The sequence below is a fragment of the Muntiacus reevesi genome, chromosome 9, assembly GCF_963930625.1.
Source record: "Muntiacus reevesi chromosome 9, mMunRee1.1, whole genome shotgun sequence".
NCBI classification, from domain to species: domain Eukaryota; kingdom Metazoa; phylum Chordata; class Mammalia; order Artiodactyla; family Cervidae; genus Muntiacus; species Muntiacus reevesi.
In genome coordinates this window covers 51,457,900-51,484,635 of record NC_089257.1, presented here as the reverse complement: position 1 = coordinate 51,484,635, position 26,736 = coordinate 51,457,900, and the positions used below count along the sequence as shown (strand labels likewise).

General features: G+C 35.9%; 1 protein-coding gene across 5 annotated transcripts in view; it reads right to left on the bottom strand.

Moving 5' to 3' along the window:
* USP47 (ubiquitin specific peptidase 47) overlaps positions 1 to 26,736 on the bottom strand; it is a 100,043-nt gene that overhangs the window by 58,107 nt on the left and 15,200 nt on the right. For 2 of the 5 annotated variants that reach the window (XM_065944110.1, XM_065944111.1), the window contains exons 2-4: positions 10,596 to 10,655; positions 5,010 to 5,213; positions 1,183 to 1,296 (exon numbers count right to left, since the gene is read on the bottom strand). In XM_065944110.1, coding sequence (XP_065800182.1) covers positions 1,183 to 1,296; positions 5,010 to 5,213; positions 10,596 to 10,655 — 378 coding nt within the window. Of the gene's footprint in view, positions 1 to 1,182; positions 1,297 to 5,009; positions 5,214 to 10,539; positions 10,656 to 26,736 lie in introns of those variants that run through there. The other 3 variants (XM_065944114.1, XM_065944112.1, XM_065944113.1) reach the window with 2 other exon arrangements.

Here is a 26,736-nt window from a genome sequence, read left to right as displayed (position 1 = left end):
TTCAGTTTTGCTTAAATGAGAGAGATTTCTTACTAGTCAATCAAAAGTACAGTTATGAACTCCTTGATGACAGTGTTTATCATTTATTTTTCTATTATCCTTGCTAAGTAGGCCTGGAAGGTAGGGAATACTCAATAAGTATTGAATGAAATGGAAAGGTTCCTATTATCTCCAATAACAAACTTCCTATCAATGAGGAAAATGTGCAAAGGGAATAAAGGATACAAAATCAGCACAAGCAACTAAGACAAAGTTGAAGAGTAATTACTAAGAATTTTAAAACAAGAACCCCCAAATTAATAGCTAGTTTAGTTTCAACATTACTCAGACTAATCTAAATCTTCTCATATCATAACGATCAACAGTGAGATTAAGGTAGGTCAGAACATTTTCTGGTACTGCTTTGAAATGGATGCCCTATGTTTAATTACTGTCTACTATCCAGAAAGGCACTCTAACTCACAACTGACTCCTACATGAAAAGCATCAAACAGAAGAACTTTTCCTGAGGAAAGTTTCATTAAAGAGAAGGGTTCTAAAAAAGTCCATAAACTCTGTGAGCCTTAGTTTACTCAGTCTGTAAAGCAGCAAGTTAAATCAGACCAGGTTTTTTCAGTGAATGCCTCTCAAATTAGGAGTTACTAGATTCAATGATCACTAAAGCCAATGAACTAGACAAGAAATCCTATTGAAATATGAATTGCAGCAAACACTAAGAGAATAGAAATAAATCATATAACTTTACAAACTAGCCATTCTAAAAAGGAGGGGAGGGGCAGGAGTGGGGTCACAAACAACAGAGTAGCTAATTCTGGGGGTCTGTTTCTCTACCAAAATACCAGAAAACCTGGCAAAATTGCCAAAGATTTACAGCAGACAAGCAAATGCTTAACCAGAGAAAAGGCCACTGAAATGCAGTAAGAGATCCTAGACCCATCCCCATCCTTGTAGTGGTGATTCTCAGTGTGGCAAGAGACTGTACACAAACAAAGGTGCTATGGATACCCAGTGCAACCATGTTAACATACATATTTCCAACAAACCAACAGAAAACAGAAAAATTACTTATTATACATAGGTTATGTAAAACACATCTCTCCTCTCTTCTTTGGAAAACTGCTTCACAAATAGTAGGTGACAGTGCACAAAAATTATGAATACAGGGCTTTCTAAGTAGTTTACCAGCAGTATCTGAGGCTGTTCACCATCTTTATCTGTCAAATGCAGAAAGTTCTTCTTTCCTGGCTCAAAATTAGCATCAAGAAGAGACTTATCACTGGTATGATCCAGTGGAGCCTACAAGTATTAAAAAAAAATAAAAAAAACAACTCAGACAATGAGAAACATTAATGATAATAAAATAAATAATATGTAAATAGACACGTATCTACAATTATTGGGCTTAAGCAGTATTTTTTAAAAATGAAGATTCTGATAAATTCTATCAATCTAGGTTTGAATTAACTCATCTATTCATGAACTGGGATGGCTAAGCCCAGTGACAGGGTATATACTAACTGGTATCCCACCTGTTCACATTTCCCAACATCTAAAAAGACTGAAGTACTACACACACAAAAGAATTATAAGCATTTGTGTTTTGATGTTCTCTAAAATGTATGCAATATAGTAGTCAATGGGTTTTCATGAAAACTAAAGAATATTTTATATAACTAAAACATGTTTTGATATAAGAATATAATAAGAATTCCCATATAAGGAACCACTATGCACAAGCAACCCACCTTATATAATCACGTAATATTAAAAAAAGGCACTTTTAGAAATGAAGGAAAAGCCTGTCCTAATAAATGATACCTACTTCAAGTCTACTGCCAGGATTCAGAGGATCCCAGGGAGATAGAAGTGATCAGTCTTTGAAAAATAAACATCTAACATGTTTATTCTTTACATCTTTTATCTGGTAGGGCAATTTAAATGCTAGCTGTCATTTTGATACACTCTAGTTAGTAGATTAGAGTTAGAACTCTGTATGCCCCAAGCCCTACTAATCCAACACTCCAGTCTACCACTGAGAAAAATGAAGGACAGAATGAATGTCCTACTCTTGTTTTAAAACTATTTTGTGAACCTGGTAGGGAATGGACTTGTGGACACAATGGGGGAAGGTGACGGTGGGACAAATTGAGAAAGTAGCATTGATATGTATACCTATCATGTGTTAAATATTAATAGATAGATAGTGGGGAGTTGCTAAATAACACAAGGAGCCCAGTCTGTTACTCTGTGATGACCTAGAGGGGTGGGATGGGGGAGAAGAGTGCAACTCAGGAGGGAAAGAATATGTATATTAGTATAATTATGACTGGCTCACATTGTTGCATGGCAGAATACAACACACAATTGTAAAGCAATTATCCACCAATTTTTAAAAAACTATTTTGTTCATTAAGAGATGTTTTTAATGTTTCAAAGACATGAGGATTATCTCTTTAGAAGGCCTTATTTCATGGAGATGCCTTTATTTCTTAGAAAATTAACATTATATAAAAGCATAGGTATTAAGGACAAAAAAATTAATTCTAAGAGATTCTGCCACTTTGCTATCTGTGTGACTTGGTACAAGTTACTTCACTTCCCCATGACTCAGTTTCCTCACCCTTCATACAAAGCTGTGATAGCACTTACCTCATAGGGTGGTTAAAAGAATTAAATAAGGTTATATTTGTATAAAGTCTAGCTTCAGAACAAAACTAGGCACATAGTAAGCACAAAGTAAGTGTTAAGTAATAAAATAAATTTATCAAAACTCACTTAACTTTGGCTCACATGTAGAAATTCATGAGAAAAATAGGATACAGAGAACCAGAGGCTAAGAGAAGTCGCAAGCAAGAAAGAAAAGAAAAGAAAAGAAAAGGAAAAGAAAAAGAAAAAAAGAAAGAAAGGTATCTTTGGTTCCCTTAATTCTGACAGGAACCAGAACGCTCAGCATCTCTCAGGCATAAAAGATGAGATAATATAGCTAGAACACATGGGGAGAGAGGGTTTTCCTTAATAAATGTCTGTCTGTGTGTATAAAAGGGTAAGTAGATAAATGAATTAGGTTTGTAGAGAAGCATACATGCGGCATTGTACAGTAAGGTAAGAGTTTACTTGTAGAAATGCCCAGTAGGCAAATTAAAACACAAAAATTAAGTATTTAAAAACAGTCACAATTGAAGAAAGAAAAATAGTTAATCCTGGCATAGTGCTATTTGAAACTACTGCAAATGTTAATTTAACACACACTTTTTGAGTGCCTAGGGATAGTATCTTTGGAGTATACAAACTAATACTAAGGTCCCAGCCATCAAAATACATTCTATCAAGTGGAGAGACATAAATGAATAACAATCATAATAAAAAGACTATATGAGTGGCATAGTAGAAGAAAAAGCACAATAAGAGGACAAAGACAAAGATTATTTTTAAAGTGGCATGAGAAAACATCAAGTTTCTTAAAAGTAAAAGATAAACTGGACTTAGGCAAACATATATGGTACTATAGGACTCCTTTAAGTTGAAAAAGAGGCAACACTAGAAGTTACATAGTAATGTAAAACAGAGTATTCAAAGTTTCAGATTAAATATCATTTCTCATCGTTTAACCTATTGGAGACTACCAATTTTACTGACCAGTTTCACAGGGGGAAAGTTGGCTAATTTAAAACACTAGGGTTTTTTTGTAAGTACACATTGAAAAACAATTTTAATTTACATTAAAGTATAACTGATTTACAATGTGTTAGTTTCAGGCATACAGCAAAGTGATTCAGTTATGCATATATGGCTATTATTTTTTCAGATTCTTTTCCCATTTAAAAACATTAGTTCTATATTTAAAAAAAAAAACAAATACATTATGAAATAGAAGGTAAAATATCATCAATTTTAAAGGCAAATCCAGCAATATCCAACACCTCTTATTCTTCTATAGAGCCAATTAAGACCATATCCTCCAAATATGATGAAGATACACATTCAACTTCATTTGCTATTAAAGCTATTTTCCTGGGAAACTGAAGAGCAACAATGGTATAGGACAGGAAGAGATTAACATAAGCAAAAACATGGAGATGGAGAAGTATAAAATTCTATGTTAAGAAAACAGTCCTATCTGCAAGTTAAGATTAGACTTAAAGGACCAATTGTCTTGAATGCTAACCTAGGGAATATGATTTTTAATCTGTGGGCAGTGAGTAGTCATTAAAGATTTCTAAACTGGAAGATGACAGGAGTACTATGATTTAAGATTAGTGAAGATAATTCTAACCATCGTACACAGGGTGAATTTGGACTGAGAGTCAGGGGGCAAAAAAAAGACTATAAGGATTACTATCCTAAAATACAGATGAGGTCCAACTCAACAGTCTTCTTGCTACTGTCCCATGCAAAATGATCAGTGCCGCCTCTTTGCACTTAGAGCAAACTTATAAATAACACTTAATAATACTTAAAACACGTTAACGCAATTGTTTTTTATGTACTTGTCTCTACAACTTTACTGTGAGATCTCTGAAGCAGAAGTCATGGTGCCACCAACTTTCCTGACCAGGTGTTTCATCACTCTATGTGGTACATAATCTCTGTTAATATTGCAGATCCAAGTCCTTCTATTCCTTTTTCTTTCTACATATTACATTTTTTTCTCCTTTTCAAAAAGTTAGATTATAAAATACATATGATTTTATATCCTGCTTTTCTCACTTAAATATTTAAAATGAGGATTATCCCATTCAGTAAATGTTGGAAATTTTTCTATAGATGACACAAGCTTGTGATAATCAACTTACATAAATAAAAAAACTAATGAAATAACATTGTGCAGACTTTAAGATAATCAAATGCTGAATTCCAAATGAAGGTAAAGGGATGAGTTGCACATACACTCTAGAGTTTTGCTTATGATATCAAGAAGGGTTCCAGGATTTAATATACTCATTAATAATAACAGCAACTATAATATTATTAGCAGCTTAAGAAAAGATGCTTTCAGTTTAGAGTTTTACCATATCAGCAGTATTGATTCCATTTCCCCACACCAAATCAAAGGTTCCATTTATGTAGCCTACTTTGTTGGCCACATCTTCAAAGAGCTTTCTGAGTGGAGTAGAAGCTGGTAAATTTAAAGTGATCCGTTCATTCACCGTCTTTGAATTAGTAGTATCTTGTATTATACATAAGACTCTTGGTTCTTCAGCAGCATTTTCTATCTGAAATTTTAAAAAATATATTATTTCTCTTTAAAGAAAAAATATAATTGTTTTCTACTATTAAATGCAAAACAACACAAAATACTATTTTCTTTGTGTGAATATTACTGTTTTATGTCTGAAACACACTCCACTGGGTATGTCAAACATATAAAGCACCATGTATGTTTGTTCTGGGAAAACTGGGGCATACATAAGAATCAGCCATTGTTCTTATGGATATTTGGTTTCATCTTTTAAGGCTGCAAATCAATGACCAACAAGCCCATTAAGACAGTTTGCTTGAGCAATTTTCAGTTGAAAACAACAAAATCTAATCCTTAAAAATGTGTCACTACTATGCTAGCACAGTTATATCTAGCATTGCTGGGTTTCCTGATGAAACAGAAAGGGAACTGTATAGAAATGCAATGAGGATTATCTCAGAACGCAAAATCCATAACTAAAGGAAATAAGCAATACTGATCTTTATGATGTCCTTGTCATACCCAAAGACCGAATGTCCAAAAACTCCATTTATCAGTGTGTTAGGAGCTAACAAGCTTACCCAAACAGACTAGCCAGCAGAGGGGTAAAGGTAAGCCAGGAAAAAATACTTTTCTATTACCAATGTACAAGAAGTTAGGATCACAAATTTTTTTCATTCTTTTTCATCTAGCCCGCAAATCTGAGCAGAAAAATTTTGAAAAAGATTTTCTCAAGGAAGCTATGCATTCCCTCAAGCTGTTAAAGGACACTTTTTTCCTATCTTCCACAGGGATAGTTGGCTACATCAGACACTGCAGTGAAATAAGTTCTTTCCCTCCTCCTGTAATGCCCAACTCAGTGAATGGTACCATCATCTACAGACTGCTGAAACCAGACAGGTTTCTTCATTTCTTCCCTCTTCTTCACCTCGCATAATTACCAAATTCTATCATTTCTACCATCTGAATATCTCTTGAACTATTCCTTTCCCCTTTATTCCTGCCTGCAGTAATCAGAATCTTACATTAAGATAGTTTCAATAGTTACAATTAGTGGCAATAGTTTCTCTCACTCTTATCTTCCTTCAATCCAGAAGAGCATTTTTAATATGCAAATCTGATTATGTAAATTTCTTCCTTTCCCTCAAAATCTAGTAAGGCAGTCATTTCCTCTCACCATCCCCACAAAAGGCTTTTGCACAAATATGAACTGTAGGAACTGGTACTGTATACAATGTATTTCTTTCCTTCTTAAAAAAAAAAACAACCAACCACAATAATATCAACCTCCGTCTTCTGCTGCTTCTATATTATCCATTTTAAAATAAGAATACTTACTGTAGACAGAACAGTCACAGTTTTTGTTTGGTGAGGTAATATAATGGTAATTAGTTTCTGCCATATATCAATACAATTTGGGATTTGTAAAAGATTACTTAAACTAAGGTTAATCCAGATAGTTTAGAACAGAAATAAGTTGCCATAAAAGAAGTATATTGTTTAAGATTGGCTAGAATTATATTCACACAAATCAAGATATTTAACTACCAATAATACCCATTTAAAAATAAAGAAAAATACATTTTAAATTAAATAAACAGGATAATAAAAAAGTCTTCAGTTGAAAACTTAGGATGTTATATTAACACTTGCAAAAGATGGTTTTACACATTTTAATGTCAAACTGAGAAATATAAAATGGGCCCTTTTTAAACTCTGGTTTACAATAAAGGAAGGAGAAGCTCAAAATAAATTTCAACTACAAAAGATCTGCTTTTACAGTTTCAGAGGTAGACTCAAGTAATCCAGGTGAAAAGCACTATCGTGGCCAGATTTTAAAGCTTCAGATAAGTCTGAATTGAGGGTTCAAGGAAGAGAATTTAGGAATCAGAAGCACTGGCATAGCAGTATACCTAAGAATGGTGATTTGACATCATCATATGGCCATCAGCAATTCCTGATTCTTTCCCTAAATAAGTGAGTACAAGGTACAGGCACTCCAGCCTCGTCTCCCACATCCAGATGTTGGTAAAATTAGCCCCAATGGAATCTCATCTGAAGGCTAAATGTACTGTAGTAAACACAAAAGCTAATTTTATGTATGCCTTTTATTCTTTTTAATAACAACAACTTTTTTTTCTGTGTACTGCATGTTAAGAATTTTTGTTCCTTTAAAAAAAATAGGAAGAGTACAAAGGAAAAAGTGGAAATTAACTATAATTCATAACACAGGTAGCTGTGAACATTTTGGTCTATATTCTTCCAAATATTTTTCCTACACATACACAAACAGATATATACATGCATGCTTTTAAAACACAAACGTTCAGATGGAATATATATGCTGTTTCGAAATGTCTTTCTTTACTTATATACATATAAAGTAACCTTTTCCTTGTCAAGTTTTTTCTAACTCATCGTTTTAATAATTGAATAGTATTTTATTACATGGATTAATAATAATTTGTTCCATCAATTTTATTTTATTGACTCTTAAGCTAGACTTTTTTTATATTATAGAAATAATTTTGTGATGAATACCTATATAAAATTTTGTACATTTTTCTGTTTCCTTAGGCTTCCTATAAGAATTTCTGGGTCAATCACATATTGCTCTTAAATTTAATTCTATGATAATTTAAACAAGCTTTGGTTTTCTTTAAAGTTCTAAGATAGCCACAAGTAAATTCTATCACTTTATACTCAACCTCCTGGCCCATTTTTCAGTCTGAACTTAATCTATTATATGGCTATCATCCACGGATTACATGTGAATTTTTGTTACCACGAATGCCAATACTAATTACACTGAAGCAAAATCTCTTTCCTCCTCTTTCCTCCCAATTTAGGAACTAATAAGAAAAAAAAACCTTTTTCCCAATTTTAAGGTTTCATCAATAAGGTGTACCAATCTTAGCTTTCTAAGAGGGATTAAAAAAAAAATTCTACAATATTATATTAAACATACAAATTTCCAAAATACTTAAAATGTAGAAAAGTATTTCTTAGAATTAGGAAAATAGGGGTGTCCTCTTTTTTTCTTAATTTCTTTGGAGCTCTACCCCTGATTGAGCCTACTTATGCCCAAAGCAAAAAACACCACCATCTTGAGGTGAATTAAAGATGGCTACAAATTCTTTGCTATTCTTTTTCTTTTTCCTCTTCCAATGAATCTGGGCTAGCCTTGTGACCAAGTAGGACCAACAGAACGTGACAGAAGTGATTCTGTGTGATTTACAGCAGGAAACGTCTGCTTTTGGATCTCTTGGAATGTTCCTCATATATATAAGTCAGGCAAACAAAAAAAATTCATTTAACCTGGGACCACCACACAGAAAATGGCCACTTAGTGGAGCACTGGGGTGCCTGATAAGTGAGAAAAGCCTTCTTGGACATTCCATCCAAAGCTAGTCACCAGCCAAATCCAGCCAAGTAATGATCCCAGATAATGCTATGTAGAGCGGAAAACTGACTGGTTAAGCCTTTGCCCAAATCCCATCCCAAAGAATTGTGAACAAATAAGCTAGCTGTTTTAAGCCATAAAGTTCTGGGGTAGACTGTTCCACAGTAATAGATAACAGAAATACATTCAAGCACATGCAAGCGCTGGTTGGGAAAAATATGTGATACCATTAGTGACGGTGGCTGGTAGTGGGAGGGTGTCCACTTAAATACTACACCCAACATTAAGGCAAAGCATCTGAACACACGTCTTAATTTAGGGAAAGGAGCACAATTTTCAAGTTAGTCAAAGTTCTATAATGAATAAGAGACAATAGTTAAGGAAAAAAAATGCAAAGTTTTAGAAAAGCCTAAGTATGTCCCACTTGAGAAAATATTTCATCTATATTTGGTGAGCTATTAGAGAGGCATAAAATCTCTATAAAGCAAATCTAGTCAATTACAAAAAAGGTACAAAGTATAAAATTAAGACTACTTATTTTGTGGGCAACTCACAGTAATACATTTGTGAGAAAAAGGGGACAGTCAACAGTAGTTATATTAACACTGTAAGCTAAGAGAGTGATCTATCTTCATGCTCTCTGTAGAAACAGATTTCCTAGCAAAGCCTGAAAAAAAGAATCCTTGAAAAAAAACAAACAAAAATGATAAGTCTTATTTACAAAATGTAAAATATACTGGGATAAAAACACTGCAAATATACAGTCCGTCCAAAGATAAGCTCGCTGTCAGAATATCTGAAAGCGGCTGACACAGATGATCCTTCTGCCTGAGAAGTCTCTGAGTCTGCTAAAGGGATGTGTGCCTCTCAAGTCACCTTATCTCCTATTCTTGACATTCTGAACAGTTCCAAGTTCAAATCTGGGTTCTCTGAAGTTAGTATCTCAAAAGTTAATATAACTTTTGTTTCATAAAAAAAAAAATTCCTAGGTATTTCTTACTAAAAAACACAAAACAAGGTGCATAATTGATGCATATATTTAAAACGGTGTTCACACGCAGAAAAGTTAATATCAAACAAAATTCAAAGTTATCAAGATTAAGATTTTTCTAAGAAAAAAACTAATTTATGAAGAATTTTAAAACCTTAAGAAAGGACCTCTTCACCTCTAAATCTGTCAACCCATTTTCTCTCAAGACTTTCTTCTTTCCAATGTTATGGTCTTAGAAAATTACCCTTCTGGGTATCCACAGTTCATGGTTAATACACTGCCACAAACTGGAAAAAACAACTGACAGTGTAAATATTTTTGCTGACTGGAACTTATTAAATTTATCAGCTGCATTCAGATTATCCATTTCTAACAAGTAACAATTCCTGGGGTAGTGCTGGGAGTCTTAACTTACACGAGAAAAAGATTATTTTTAAGATCCTCCCTCCATTTTATTCCAACTCCCCACCAAACTCTAATGTATTTTCTAAGTGGTCTCTTGCCACAGATCACCTGGAGAGAACAGAATTAAATAAAGAACCTTGAGCCTAGAGATAAAGGGGTCTGAGTGAAATGATGTATTAAGTAAAGGTTAGAATGGGATGCTACATCAGAGAAATGTTTAAGTTTCTAGTGTATACAGGTTGTTTTTAATTTCTATTTAATTTTTCAAGTTAAGATTTCTGGGTCTTGACTCTGTAAATTATTAAATGACTTAATCTCAGTGCTATTAATATTTCAGAAAATATATATCTGTATAAAATAGACAACCACTATACCCAAAAGTCAAAACAAAGGGTTCTATAGTTTTTATATCATTTTCCCACCTCACTCATTTGTTAAAGACAAGGTGCTATAAGACACATATTCATTTAAGGTGACTTATTATTGAAATCAGGGAGAAATAAAATTGGCAAACAACCATAAAACTTAAGACATGCCTTGTTATTAAACAAAAATACTAACATGCTGTTACTTGCTCTGCTGATTATCACACTAAAGCAATTACATCAGCAGTCTACCTGTAAAAATTTCTTCTTCATTTCATCAAAGATATTTTGTCTGCATCTCCAAAACACATCCTATGGTATATAAGAACAAAATAAATTACAAACCATTTCTTTCAAGTAAAGAGATAAGACAGTGAAATGAGAACAATTAACCTAAAGGCATTTTTGCAACAAAATATGTGTGAATTAAAGTATTATTACACCATCTAAGATTTTATGCATAAACTATATTTGTAATTTTAATCTTAAGCCTCAATTACTCTTGAAAGTTACTGAAAGCCTATGTTATGGTGATAAATATAATATTAACATGGAAAACAACCACATTTTTAACAAAGAGTGGTAGCTTCAGAACTATATATAAATCAAATGTTCTAAGTCACATATTTTCTAGTTTTATTGAGATATAATTAACATATAACTCTGTAATAGTTTTAAGGTGTACAACATGATTTAATAAAAGTATATATTCCAAAATGATTAATTACTACAATAAGTTTAGTTAACACCTATCATCTCAAAATAGTTACAATTTTTTTGTCCATATGATGAGAACTTTTAAGTCCTATTATCTTAACAATTTTCCACTATACAATACAGTATTGTTAGCTACAATCATCATACCGTATATTACATTCAGAACTTATAAGTGGAAGGAAGTCTATACCAATTATCTATAGGATAACCTATAGTCAAGACATAATCTCTTGAAAAATCTTGGTTTAACATTCCACACTTCTTCTGTATAAAGTTTTACTCCACCATCTTTAATTAATAAAAGGAAACCAACGTATTGTTTTAAAAGGTGCTTTTTATCATTCATGGGCTTCCCTGGTAGCTCAGTTGGTAAAGAGTCTGCCTGCAGTGCAGGAGACCCGGGTTCAATCCCTGGGTTGGGAAGATCCCCCTGGAGAAAGAAATGGCAAACCACTCCAGTATCCTTGCCTGGAAAATCCCATGGATAGAGGAGCCTGGTAGGCTGCAGTCCATGGGATCGCAAAGAGTTGGGCATTCACAGTAGCTTAAGATACTATTCTACATCAATTAAAAAATTTTACATCGCTTTCTTTTACAACAGAAATACGTTTCTACTATAATAGTAATACATATTTTTTGACAAGCAAGTTAAAATAACTCCTATAGCACTTATTAACAATATGATATACATCCTATTAGATCCTCTCTATTCTGTGCATATTAAAAATTATTAATCAAAAGAATCATTCTGAACACCATCATTTAAATTCTGCTCCTTTCCCCTCAATACTCACTCATCTTTCTGGGCCAAAACACTGAGTTTGAAAACTGCAGTGTTCCATTATACAGTCCAATCAAATTTATTTAACTATTCTGTTAATGGACATTTAGACATTTTCAAATTTCCACTACAGCTCTGCTTATTTGTACAGTTTTCCCTGAAGATTATTTCCTAAAGAAAAAATTAGTATATCAAAAATTACATATTCATTTTTATGATTTTTTTGATACCTGGTACCAATAGGCTGAGTATTTCTTCCACAAATAAGAACTGAACTACAACTATCTGTCAAACACCGTTCTAGGTGCTGAGAAAATCACGGTGAATACAAGCCCTTGCCTTCAAGGAGCTGACACTGCACGTGGGAATTCAGCAGTAAACAAACCTAAGGCATCAGGTAGCCACTAGCTGCAGAATCTTTGCGTTTCTGTAAACTGTACATGTGATGCTCTTCCTTTAGATATCCTTACCTTCTTTTCACAAGTTGTTATTGTGGTGGCTTTACACTTGATCTTAGCCAAAAGGCCAAGAAGTGATGTGTGGTGGTTTAAACAGGTGTCCACAAATTTTTTGACATGCCTCCCAGCAAGATTAGGAGTCTAATTCCAGTTCCTTTTAATATGGGCTAGCCTGTGTGACTTTCTATGATACATAACATTACTTTCAAGATTGGGTTAGAAAAGGCAATAAAGCAAAAAAAAAAAAAAAAGAAAAAGAAAGAAAAGGCAATAAAGCTTCTTCCTGGCTTTCCCTCAGATGCTCATCCTTGGAATTTGGCCACTATACTGTGTAGGAGCCAAGCAGCCATATGAGAAGGTCATGTGTAGATATTCTAACCACACCCAACTGAGATGCCATCTGGCAACTAGCATCAAGCACCATACATGTGAGGAAGCATTCAGATGATTCCAGCCCCCAGACTTTCAGATGTCCCAACTGATGCCAAGCAGAGCAGAACAAGCTGTCCCTGTCCAGGTTTGCCCAAATTGCACATCCATGAGCAAAAGTCATTAAGTGTGTGGGTACACAAAAGATAATCAAAAGAGCCAATTTCTCAAACTCTCTTCTCACCATTCAATTTAAAATTGCAATCCTCTTCACCTCCCTTTCTCACTTCAGGTTTTTCCACAGCACTTTAGCAACCTGACATATTTGTTTATGTTATTATTTATTGTTAACACCAAAAAACTTCTACTATGAGCCAAAATGAAATAGCAGATTGGATTTAGCTTCTCCACCTTAAACAACTAAAAAGAATAGATGAAATATACGAAATAGTTTAAAAATATTAAGTAACAGGTAACACAGGACAGTGATCCCTGTGGAAATAGAAACAAACAATGTAAGCTACCTTCCAGGCTACAATGTAAGCAGAAGAACCCGGCTAGAGTTCACCAATCTCCCCGAGCTGAAAAGAAGAGGTTAGAAATTCAAGTGGGTCAATTCAGCTAGAATTTACAGAGCAGAATACTGAAGAGAAGAAAGATGTGCAAATATCACACTCCAGAGATATGTAATGGTCCTCCCTGTGTATTCAGTTGAGTACTCATCAGCATATACATGTGAAGAAACTACTTGGGCAAGGGAAAGAACCAAGGAAAGAATCCCTGAGCTCACTTCAGTTCCCACCAGCCAGAGTGAAAAGAAAATCATAATACATAGGCATCAGTTAAGAGCAGACAGAAGAGTATTGTCTCAGTAGTGGAACCAAATTATGCCTAATCTAAAGGTTATTCTGGGGGGCTTCCTTGGTGGCTCAGTGGTAAAGAATCCACCTGCCAATGCAGGAGACACAGGTTCAATCCCTAGTCCAGGAAGATCCCACATGCTGCAGAGCAACTAAGGCTGTGTGCCACAACTACTGAGCTTGTGTTCTAGAGCCTGGGAACCACAACTATTGAGCCCACGTATCCTAGAGTCCGTGCTCCGAAACAAGAATGAGAAGCCCATAAACTGCAATTAAGAGTAGCCCCTGCTTGCCACAACTAGAGAAAAGCCGGAGCAGCAACAAAGTACCAGCACAGCCAAAAGTAAATAAAAACATAAAAATAAAACAAAGGTTACTCTGGGTCAATCTTAAAATACTAAAAAGCAAGCCTCAAAAGGCTCAAAATGTTTACAAGTAAATTCACACTGTCAGAGAACAAAGTTCAAGAATATCTATGGAAATAATAAACCCAGCACTTTACCAACATAAAAATCACAGTGTTTGGCATCCAATTTAAAATTAGCAGGCATGCATCAAAGTAGGAAATGATGACCCATCCCTAATGAGGAGAAAAATCAATAAAAATCAACCCAGATATAATACAGATGATATAATTAGTAGACAAGAATATTAAAAGTTTTCAACTAAAAAAAAAAAGTTTTAAACTATATTCTGTATTTTAAGAAGGCAGAGGGAAGTATATAAAAGGAAACAAATAATCACAACTGTTGAATGACCATCGACAAAAAAGACTGGAACCTACAAAAAAAAAAAAGATATTCTACATTCAAAGACAAACAAGAAGCCACAGTGAGATGGTAAAAGGGGTGCTTTCACAATATAATAAATCCCATACTGACATGCGATGACCCACAAACTGAAGGATAGTTATACTTCAGAGGTTCTCCTACAGGAGGAGTGAGTTCTGAGCCTCCCATCAAGCTCCTCAGCCTGAGGTCTGGCACTGGGAGCATTCCCCAGGGGGTTTGGCTTTGAAGGCCAGCAGGGCCTGAGTGCAGGAGCTGCACAGGTCTGGGGGAACAGACTCCACTCGTGGACGGTGCACACAGGAGTTCATGTGCACTAGAACAGGGCAAAGCAGCGATTCCCTGGGAGCCTGCGCCAGACATGCCTGCAGATATTAAAGGGTCTTTCGGGGAGGTGCGGGTTGACTGTGGTTCACTGTGGGAGCAAAGACACTGGTGGCAGAGGCCCCAGGGATCATACATCAGTGTGAACTCTCGTGTAGGTCACCATTTTGGCACCCAGACCTGACCGCATCCAACAGCCTGCAGTCTATGGTGCTGAGACCCCTCAAGCCAAACAACCAACAGGGCGGGACCATGGCACTACTCATCAGCAGACAGGCTGCCTAAAGTCTGTCCTGAATGCACAGCCAACTCTAAACACACCCCCTAACAAAGCCATACCCAACAGAAGGACAAGAACAAGCTCCAGGAAGCTGGAGTCACAAGACTCATAACAGACAAAACAGACTTTAAAATAAAGACTATTGTGAGAGGAAAAGGACACTACATAATGATCAAGGGATCAATCTAAGAAGATAAAACAATCATAAATATCTATGCAACTAGCATAGGAGCACCTCAATAAATAAGGCAAGCTATAAAAGGAGAAATTGACAGTAACACGATAATAGTGGGGGGCTTTTTACATCAGTGGACAAATCATACAAATAGAAAATCATTATGGAAAAACAGGCTTTAAATGATGAATTAGATCAGATGGACTAATGGATAATTATACAACATTCCATCCAAAAGCAGCAGAATACACATTATTCTTAAGTGCACAAGGAACATTCTCCAGGATAGATCATACGCTGGGCCACAAAGCAAATCTTGGTAAATTTAAGAAAACTGACATCATATGAAGCATCTTCTCAGACCACAACACTAATGATTAGAAATCAACTAAAAGAAAAAAAAAAAAAAGCACAAAAAACAGACACCTGGAGGCTAAACAACATGTTACTAAACAACTAACGGGCCACTGAAGAAATCAGAGGAAATAAAAAACACCTAGAGACAAATGAAAATGAAAACACAATGATCCAAAAACTCTGGAACACAGCAAATTCAGTTTTAAGAGCGAAATTCATAGCAATACAATCCTACATCAGGAAACAAGAAAAATCTCAAATCAACAACCTAACCTTATCCAAACCAACTAGAGAAAGAACAAACAAAATCAAAAGTTAGTAGAAGGAAAGAAATCATAAAGACGAGAGTAGAAGTAAAAGAATTAGAGACACTATGGCTGATTCATATCAATGTATGACAAAACCCACTGAAAAATAAAAAAGAAAAAAAAAAGAATTAGAGACAAAGAAAACAATAGAAAAGAGTAATGAAACTACAACTTGGTTCTCTGAAAAGATAAATGAAACTGATAAACCTTTAGCCAGACTCATTAAGAAAAAAAACAGAGAGGGTTCAAATCAATGAAGTTAGAAATGAAAAAGGAGGAGTTACAACTGACACCATAGAAATACAAGGACAAGAAACTGTAAGCCTATACAACATTTTTGAAATGATCAAATATAGAAATGGAAAATAAATCAGTGATTGCCAGGAATTAAAGAGGGGCTGGGAGTGGGAGAGAAATGAGTGTAGTTATAAAAGGGCATCATGAGAGGTCCTCGTGGAGATGAAAATGTGCTGCATCTTGACTGCATCAATGCAAATATCTTGACTGTTATATTGGACTATAGTTTACTTGATATTACCGTTAGAGGGAACTGGGTAAAGAGTACACAATGTCTCCTTTTTATTTCTCAGAACTACAGGTGAATCTACAATTAACTCTAAATTGAAAGCTTAATTTAAAAATAATACACCTGCCTCTTCTACTCCTCTACCGCTCTTTTCCTAGATGCTAAAAGAGGATGGCCTGTTTTAAACCTTGGAGTGGAACAGGGGTGTCACTCCTGAGTACGTGTAGCCACAGACTGGCCCTCAGGCTGGTTTCAATCCCAATTCACACTATCTGGGTGGTTAAAAAAAAAAAGAATTACTTTGAAAATGGTTCTAGAATAGTAGTACTCCGAGATAAGTGGCACCATCACAATTTTCTTCTGGAAGAAGCTATCTGTATTCCAGAGCTCAAATAATTTCCATAAAAATTACTCTTGGGACTTCCCTATGGACCCAGTGGCTAAAACTCTGTGCTCACAATGCAGGGGGACTAGCTCCATCAGTGATCAGAGAACTAGATCCCACACGCCACAACCAAAGACCCCACTCGATGCAACAAAGACCAAAGACCCTGCATGCCACCCTTAACACCCAGCACAGCCAAATAAATTAAAGAAAGAAATTTTTCTAAAGTATTCTCATAATCACAAGACAAATGAACAGCTCCAAAAAAATTTTAAACCACTAAATACAAAATGAAAAAGGAATCATGAGTGTCAGCAAAGAATAAAACATAGCAATGACATATGAAAAAATTTTCAATATTGAAACTATCAGTAACGGGGGCTTCCCTGGTGGCTCAGTGGTAAAGAATCCACCTGCTAATGCAGGAGATAGGGGTTCTATCCCTGGTCTGGGAGGACCTCACATGCCACAGAGCAACTAAGCCCGAGTGCCCCAACTGCTGAGCCTGGGCTCTGGGGTCCAGGAGCCACAACGACTGAGCCTGGGCTCTGGGGTCCAGGAGCCGCAACTACTGAGCCTGGGCTAGAGCCCAGGAGTCACAACCGCTGAGCCCACAGGACACGACCACTGAAGCCGGTGCAGCCCAGAGCCCGAGAGAGACTACTGCAACGAGAAGCCTGCACACCGCAACGGGAGGAACCCTTGCTCACCGCAACTAGAGGAAAGCCCGTGTGGCAGTGGAGACCCAGCACAGCCAAAAAATAAATTTAAAAAAAAGTTTGAAACTATCAGAAACATTATAAAAAGAAACATGTATAACATGTTTCAAGAAATAACAAAGACCTTTGAATTCATGAGCAGAGGTTAGCAATGAGCAGACTTTTCTTAAAATTTATTTTTAACTGGAGGATAATTGCTTTACAAGGTTGTGTTCACTTCTGCCACACAATAAAGTCAACCAGTCATAAGTATACACATGTCCCCTCCCTCTGGGCCCTCCCTCCCTTGCCCCACCCCAGCCGACCCCTCCAGCACGTCACAGAGTACTGGGTTGAGCTCCCTGTTACATAGCTCAGTTCCCATCAGCTCCCTACTTTACATATGGTGGATGTGTATTTTTCAATGCTACTCTCTCAATTTGTCCTACCCTCTCCTTTCCCTGCTGTGTCCCCAAGTCTGTTCCCTATGTCTGCATCTCTATTGCTGACCTGCAAACAGGTTCATCATTTTTCTAGACTCCATAGATAAGTGTTAATATATGATATTTGTTTTTCTCTTTCTGACTTACTTCACTCTGTATAACAGGCTCCAGATTTATCCACGAGAACTGACTCAAATTTGTTCCTCTTTACAGTTCTTTATAAATGGAGTAATACTCCATTTTTATACATATACCACAACTTCTTTATTCCACTACTGGGCATATGGCCCGGAGAAAACCATAATTGAAAGACACATGTACCCCAAGGTTCACTGCAGCACTATTTACAATAGCCAGGACACGGAAGCAATGTAGATCTCCATCAACAGACGAATGGATAATTAGCAGACTTATAAAAGCACCAAATAGAACTTCTAGAAAAAAGATCTGTCTCTGCAGGACTGCAAACAAAAGATCCAATATTTGTGTAACCTAAGTCCTGTAAGCAAAGAAGAAAGAGGGTGAGCCTAAAAAAGCATTCAAAGAAGTAATGGCTGAAATCATCCCAAATTGGCAAAAGACAGGGAGTTCCCTGTGGTCTAATGGTTAGGATTCTGGCTCTTTCATTGCCTGGGCCTGGATTCAGTCCCTGGTTGGGGGAACTAAGATCCCATGAATTGCACAGTATGCCCAAAAAGAAAAAAATGCAAAATGCAAAAGACATAAAACTACATAATCAAGAAGCTGAGTGAATCCCAAAGAGGATAAACCCAAAGAAAATTACAGAAAGACACATCTTAATCAAGTTCCTTGCAAACTAAAGACAAAGAGGAAGATTTTGAAAGTAGAAAGAAATACCATCTATGAGGGCAAAACAATCTAATGTAGCATGTTTCTCATCAGAAATTACAGAGACACAATATTTTCTAAGGGCTGAAAGAAAAGGACTGCCAGTTCAGAATTCTGTTCCCAGCAAAAATATCCTTCAGGAATGACAGGAAAACCAAAACATTTTCAGATGAAGGAAAACTAAGGGATTTGTTGTTGAGAGACCTACCCTAGAAGAACCGCTAAAGGAAGTTCTTGAAACAGAAATGATTAGAATATTAAGAAGTCATTTTGTATTTAAAATAAAATATGAATATCATATTCTATGATAACATATGTGCTATTTTATATAAGTAGAGTATTACCTTCATTACATGCTTGCATGCTCAGTCGCTTCAGTCACGTCTGACTCTGTGCAACCCTATGGGGCCTGTCAGGCTCCTCTGTTCATGGGATTCTCTAGGCAAGATACTGGAGTAGCTTGCCATGCCCTCCTCCAGAGAATCTTCCTGACCCAGGGATCAAACCTGAGTCTCTTATGTCTCCTGCATTGGCAGGTGGTTCCTCTTCCACTAGTGCCGCCAACACACATGCAAAACTAAACTACGTTAATAGTTTAGAACCGACTCAATGTGATGGTTGGCTTGTTTCCATAAAAAGCTAGACATCATGGATGTCAAGTCTCCTGTGATTCCACTATCTATGCTGCAAAATCAAATTTAACTTACATCATTTTGGTTCACAAAAAGTTTTTCAAAAAGTGACCTTCTATGACTGCTAAAACTGCCTACTGATCTGATAATTTCACTTCTGCATATATAACCAAAAGAACTGAAAGCAAGGACTCAGATATTTGCACACCCATGTTCATAGTAGCATTATTTACTACGGCCAAAAGGTAGAGGCAATCCAAGAGTCCCATGGTTGGATGAGGGGAAACAAATGCAATACATACAAACAGAGGAATGATATTAAGCTTTAAAAAACGTATGACATAAGCTACAAAATGGACAAACCGTGAGGAAATTATGCTAAGAGAAATAACTGTCATAAAAGGACAAATACAGTATGTTTCCACTTACATGAAGTACCTAGAATGGTCAAATTCATTGAGAGAAAAAGCAGAATGGTGGTGGCAGAGCCTGAGAAGGGGAAGTGAGTAGGGGAATAGAAATTATTGTTAAATGAGCACAGTTTTGCAAAATGAAAAGATTTCTGTGGATGGATGATGGTAAGTAGCACCATGACATTAATGTACTTAATATCCCTGAATTGTACACTTAAAAATGTTTGATGGGAAATTTTATGTTATGTATATTTTACCACAATTTTTTAAAATATAAAAATTAAAAGAATTTATGACTAAAATTTGTGGAAGCAGCAAAAACTGTCTGCAAATTGGGTTTCCAATGGTTCTGTATTACAGGCACATAATATGCATGAAATATATTATGGATATATGTAAATATATATATGAACATGAAATTAATCCCTATTTTTTCTTTTAAACAAAAAAATTATTTTTGCGTATTGATTAAGGATTTTCAAATAATTTGAGTGTATATATACATACATGTAGGGCTTCCCTGGTGGCTCAGTGGTAAATCCTCCTGCAAGGCAGGAGACATGGGTTTGATCCCTGGATTGGAGATCTTCTAGAGAAGGAAATAACAACCAATTCCAGTACCCTTGCTTGGGAAATCCCATGATCAGAGGAACCTGGCAGGCTACACTCCACACGATCACAAAAGAGGTGGACATGACTTGGTGACTAACAATGATATTTAGGTTGTTGAAAAAGTAACTGTGGTTTTGGACCGTGAATTTTAAATCATTACAACTAGGTTCAAACACATCTTTACTAGTCAAAATAGGAACCATTACAATCAACAAATTTTGCTATCAAGAAATAAGTTTGTTTATTCCTATAGCATTAAAAACCTATGCTTTGGGATTTGACGAACTCTTGGAAAGCATTTTCTGCCTCTTGCTGGTTGTGGAAGCATTTTCCCTGCAAAAAGTTGTGGGATACTTGAAAAAATGGTAGGTGGTTGGTGAGAGGTCAGGTAAATATGGCAGATGAGGCAAAACTTTGCAGCCCAATTCGTTTAACTTCTGAAGCATTGGTTGTGTGACATGCAGTCAGGTATTGGGCCCATTCTGTTGACCAACGCCAGCTGCAGGCGTTGGCAGTTCTCAGTGCATCTCAGAGATCTGCTGAGCATACTTCTCAGAGGTAATGGTTTCACCAGGATTCAGAAAACTATCGTAGATCAGATGGGCAGCAGACCACCAAACAGTGCCATGACCCTTTCTTTGGTGCAAGTTTGGCTTTGGGAAGTGCTCTGGAGCTTCTCAGTCCAACCACTGAGCCGGTCACCACTGGCTGTTGTATAAAATCCACTTTTTGTTGCACTTTACAATCCAATCAAGAAATTGTTCATTGCTGTTGCAGAGAATAAGGTGACAACTCAAACAGCGATTTGTTTTTAAATTTTCCGTCAGCTCATGAGGTCAGCTCACTTATCAAGTTTTTTCACCTTTCCATTTGCTTCAAATGCCTAACGACCGTGCTGGGTTCTTCAGCAACTTCTAATGTATATATAGGTATTCTGAAATTTTTAATAGCTATCATTTAAATATACCACATTTCCTATTCTAAGTCCTTTAGGGAATTCTCTAAACAAAATATACTCATTCAGGAAAATAACTTCATAATACATTATAGCTGATGCTTCTGGAAGCACAGTGTGCTCTTAAAACTTCTAAGTAATTTTTAAAAGTTGAATTGATTTTGTAAACTCTGAAAAGTTTCCAAACTGATTAAAAATATTTCTTTACTGCAAGGGCTTTTAAATATTTAAAAGGAAGTTTGATAACATATTTAATCTGACAGTTAAGAAGCAATCAATCAGATGACTCATCACACACGACATGGAACTATAATATATATTTAAAGACGGATGGACCTTTGGACATCAGATCAAGCTCTTTACTTTATAGATGTACAAGAAATTCAGAAACCTTAAGTGACATGCCTAAGGTCCCATACAAACACAGATCTCTTAAGAAATACAAATTTTCTGATGACTTCATGATGTTGAAATATTTGTGTCATTAAAATTATAATAATAGTATTTTTCCTCTCACCTTTATCCTGAACGATTCCCACTTTTGCCATACTCACTTAATTGTTGTTATACTACTGTTAACTGGTAACTCGCTAATGTTTAGGTATCTAAACTTAGAAACTAAACAAACTACTCTCTGAAGGGTGTACAGTATGTCCTTTACTATTCCTGTTATCTTTATCTTTGATTACAGCTAAGTTTTCTTCTGTGAGTAGGCTGTTTTGATAAGCAGTGACTCAGCTTGTGATACAACTGACTTGTTTACAAGTCTTGAAATGTTCCACTGCATTATTACTAATTCAAAATAGCTTGTTTATATTATCTGTAATCATGCTTTTTATTTAGAAGCATGGAAAATAAATTTTATAATACTCTGAACATGAAATTGTCAACTAAAAAAAAAAGTTAAGGTTATTTAATACTATTTAAAGACTTTATTTCCTATTGGACAAGTCTACAGAGTAATGTGGTGCAAATGCAAAAACGCTAGTCTAGAACCCTTAAGTCAAGGTGGCTACTTTCCTTTTAGCTGTCACACAATGCAAGTCACTTATTTCTGACTCGCAGGGTCCACAAAGAGTTTTACCAAAAATCAAAAGACAGAATATGTTGAAAATGCTCTATAAATTATAATAATAAAATATATCATAAAATCATACAAAATATATTATCCTAGAACTATCAGTTACCATCCTTATAACAGACTTACTATATAATTCTCAACAACAAAAATACTTATGATTTATATTATTTACAATTTCAGAAGATCTTTTTTGAGTAATAGAAATTTCATCAGACAGGGAAAATCTCCAAAGATCTTTTGTTTTCTGATTGCACAGACTTCTTAGAAAGTTTAAAAACCTACTACTGAAAAAGCAGCAAAAAAAACCCTACTACCGAAAAGTTTATGTTGATTTACAATTTAGAGACAAATCCCTCATTCCCTTCTCCAGTGGATCTTCCCAATGCAGGGAATGAACCTGGGTCTCCTGCACCGCAAGTAGATTCTCTGTTTATGCCAGGAGGAAAGTCCATAATTTAGAGACAAATCCCTTATTCCCTTCTCCAGTGGATCTTCCCAATGCAGGGAATGAACCTGGGTCTCCTGCATTGCAAGTAGATTCTCTGTTTGTGCCAGCAGGAAAGTCCATAATTTAGAGACAAATCCCTCATTTCAGAGATGAAGAAAAAAGAAGAAAAAAGAAAGGCCCAGAAAGGATAAGCAATTAATAAGACAAAGTCAAACCAATGAATATTCTGATTCCCAAACTGTTATCCTCTCCACCAATCAGCTAATATATGAACCTCTTTAATGAGTCTATCAAAATTAGTCATATTTTTAATACAACGACTAGTTTTCTCTATGTAAATTACCAACTCTGTTAAGAATAGGTACTCTTTTTACTCCTCTCTCTCCTAGCAGTACTAGCAAAACTTTAAATATGTAATATTCAATTAAAATATGATTTTAAAAAAATCAGAATTGGGAAAAAACCTCAAGCACAAGAAAAGATACTCTACATCATTAGTCATTATAGAAATGCAAATTCAAACCACAGAGATATCACTACACAGTAACTAGAATGATTAAAAAATTAAACTGAAAAATACTGACATTGCCAAGTACCAACCTGGAGGCAGAGCAATTAGAACGTGCATACATTGCTGAATGGAATGCAAAATGGCACAGCCATTTCAGAAAAGAATTTGGGAGTTTCTTACGAAGTTAAACATGCACTTACCATACGAAGACATTTGTCTACCAAAAGAAAAAGCTGTACACAAATATTTGTAGCAGCTTATTCAGAATCACCCCAAACTGGAAATAACCCAAATGTCCATCAGTTAATAAATAAACAACTGTGGCACTGGACAATAAAAAGGAAGCCTGATGACACACGTGATTAACACAGATAAACCTCACAGTTTTATGCTGGGAAGAAGTCAGGCCCAAAACGCTACATACTACTTGAATTCCAGTTATATAAGGAAAGGTAAAACATGAGGGCAGGAAACACATCAGCGGTTGCAAGGCCTGGAGGTGGCAGATGGGTTTGATTACAACAGGAATGGGAAAACTTTTTTTAAGGTGATGGAGATGTTTTATATCTTGATTGTGATGGTGATTACACAACAGTGTAAGCTTGCCAAAATTCATAAAACTGCACATCCTTTTAAAGGGGCAAATTTTACTGTATATAAATTATACATAAATAAACCTGACTTTTTTTTTTAAAGCCTCATTCTAGCTCTCCACTACCTGAGACATTAAGTTATGGAGCTTTTATAGCCTTCATGCTTCCTTCCCTAAAAATGAAGGATCTGTAATACCTAACTACTACCTCCCTTCCAGTGTTAAATCCTATTCTAAGTTGTAGAAGAATTTTCTGCATCAATGTCTATTTTTCTTAGAATTCTTTAAATTACATTTGGGTTATGTTAATGGTAAATAATGTAATAGTAAACAAATATTTCAAGATGTGAATTTAGAATGTCAAAATTAAAGCAAAGATATTTCTTAGATGTCTTTTAATAAGAGATTTCATTGTTATGTATCTAATTTTTCACCTATTTCCTTTCATTATCACAAAGTGCTATTAACAAGGTAATAAATTATACAACTTTGTGTAAACTTAAAGGCAACAAAATAAAAATACCTAAACACCTAAAAGGGCAGACATTTTTAGCTATAAAATGGAAGAAATGTACATGAATTCACAGAAAGTTTTTGTATATTTACAAAAGTCAAATGTATCTTTTACCAGATAAGTCATACAAAAATTCTACTTTCTAATGCAACCTGGAACTGGGGTTGTAATCAAGAGCTCCTTCTGGTAAAATTTTATTTGGAGCATTGGGGAAACCCTTGGGAAGATTTAATTAATTCCCTAATTAAAAACATTCCTTGCTAGTGTTCTTAGCTGCTGCTGTGGCGGCTGCTACCAGTCCACAGTCTAGTATCAGTACCACTTCTAGCCTGCTAAAGCTGCTGAAAAAAGGCTAGGTAAACAGGGAGTTCTCTATACTGTGTCTCCTAGAGCTCCCCTGGTGGCTCAGATGGTAAAGAGTGTGCCTGCAATGCAGGAGACCAGGGTTCGATCCCTGGACAGGGACGATCCCCTGGAGAAGGAAATGGCAACCCACTCCAGTATTCTTGCCTGGAAAATCCCATGGATGGAGGTGCCTGTCGGGCTACAGTCCTTGGGGTCGCAAGTAGCTGGACACGACTTTCACGTATATACATACCAAGACAAATGCCTGTAAAGCACTCAAGAAAGCAACCGCTACAAATGTAGCTCACAAGAACATGCATTATACTGAAAAGGTGAAGAAACCACATTTTCATAAGCATCATAGAGTGGCTGTCGCTGAAAATAGGAAGCACATGTAACTTCTCATTTGCAAACTTCCCTTCCAGCATTGAGTGTGAGAAAATGTTCAGGACTTCAAACCTGATCTACACTACCAAAATGCAGATAGCTTCACATTTCTGGAGGCAAATGAGACCTATCTAGTTAGCCTATTTGAAAATGCCTACTTGTGTGTTATCAGTATCAAATATGTAACTACTATGCCTAAGGATATGCTGCCAGCATGACTCCTATGTGTAGAACGCACTTAAGAAGCATTACAAAGGCAAACATTTTATTCTTAAAAAAACAAACAACCAAAAAAAAGTACCTAGTTATATGACTGCAAATGAGGGGGAAAAAAAACCACCAGGTGAGAGAATAGGTATTATTGCAAATTCCACTTTGCCCCATTTTCATTTGTGTGTAAATGTTTAATATTAATGCAGGGACACAAAACATTCAGGCAAGTAAACAATGTTTCAATGAACCAGTTTCAATGAATTTGCTTATAACAATTATAAACAAATCTGTTAACTTTTTCTGCCCCCCCCCCCAAAAAATTCCTGCCCACTCATGTCTACACAATAAAAACCTAAATTCCTTTATGCACACAGAGCCTTTAGGCTTTTAAGACACAATCTGCCAGAACTATCTTCTCTCATTCACCCCAGGCACACCATGCATCTACCCCAAACTTTCTGTTACTTTTAAAATGCATTACAGACTTTAGTGTTTGAAATGTTATTTTTCCTAACTAAAAGCTCTTATCTTCTCTTTACTTGGCAGTCATCTTTTGCAACCCAATTTAAGTGTTCTCACAGAACCCCCTAAATAAAGCTGTTGGCTCCCTCCCTTAGGGTCCCACTTTATTTCCACATTATGCATTTGTCTCTTCACAAATTTTTGTTTCCCAAACTAGACTAAACTAGACTAGCATCTAGAACTAGGTCAGATTTCTTATTCATCTTTGATTCTCTGACTCATGGCAGCTACTAACTCAGTGCTTAACTGAATGAATTCGACAGTATTAGGAGCTACAGAAATCTACAGCAAGAAAAATTAAAGTATATTTATGATGAAATAAAAATAGGTAAAATCACTTGATACAAGAAAGATATTTATAGTCAAACTACAATGCTTTGGTTACACTAGAAGATTTCACTTAGGTAACAAATGAAGGTCATGGCTTCCCCAAAGTTAAGCCAAAGGTGCTAGGCTCACTGTGTACCAGTGGTCCCCAAGCTTCCGGGCACCAGGATCGGCCTCACGGTAGACAATTCCTCCACAGACGGAGGGAGGGGTGCATGGGGGAGACTTTGTGTTTCACCTGGCACTCCCTGCCTGCCATGTGGCCCAGTTCCTAACAGGCCACAGACTGGTACCTGTCCCTGGCCTGGGGTTTGTAGGGACCCCTGCTGTACAGAAAGATTCAAGTCCAGATCTTTTGCCTTAACTGTGTCACTTAGCCTTTAATTTTTCTCTACTGGAAAGCCACTGTACTTCTGCTAATATGTGAACAACTCTCCAAGTCACAGCAATTACACAGCATCAAATCTAAAGCATAGTCATGTTGTTGTGTAGCCAACAAAGGTCTGTCTAGTCAAAGCTATGG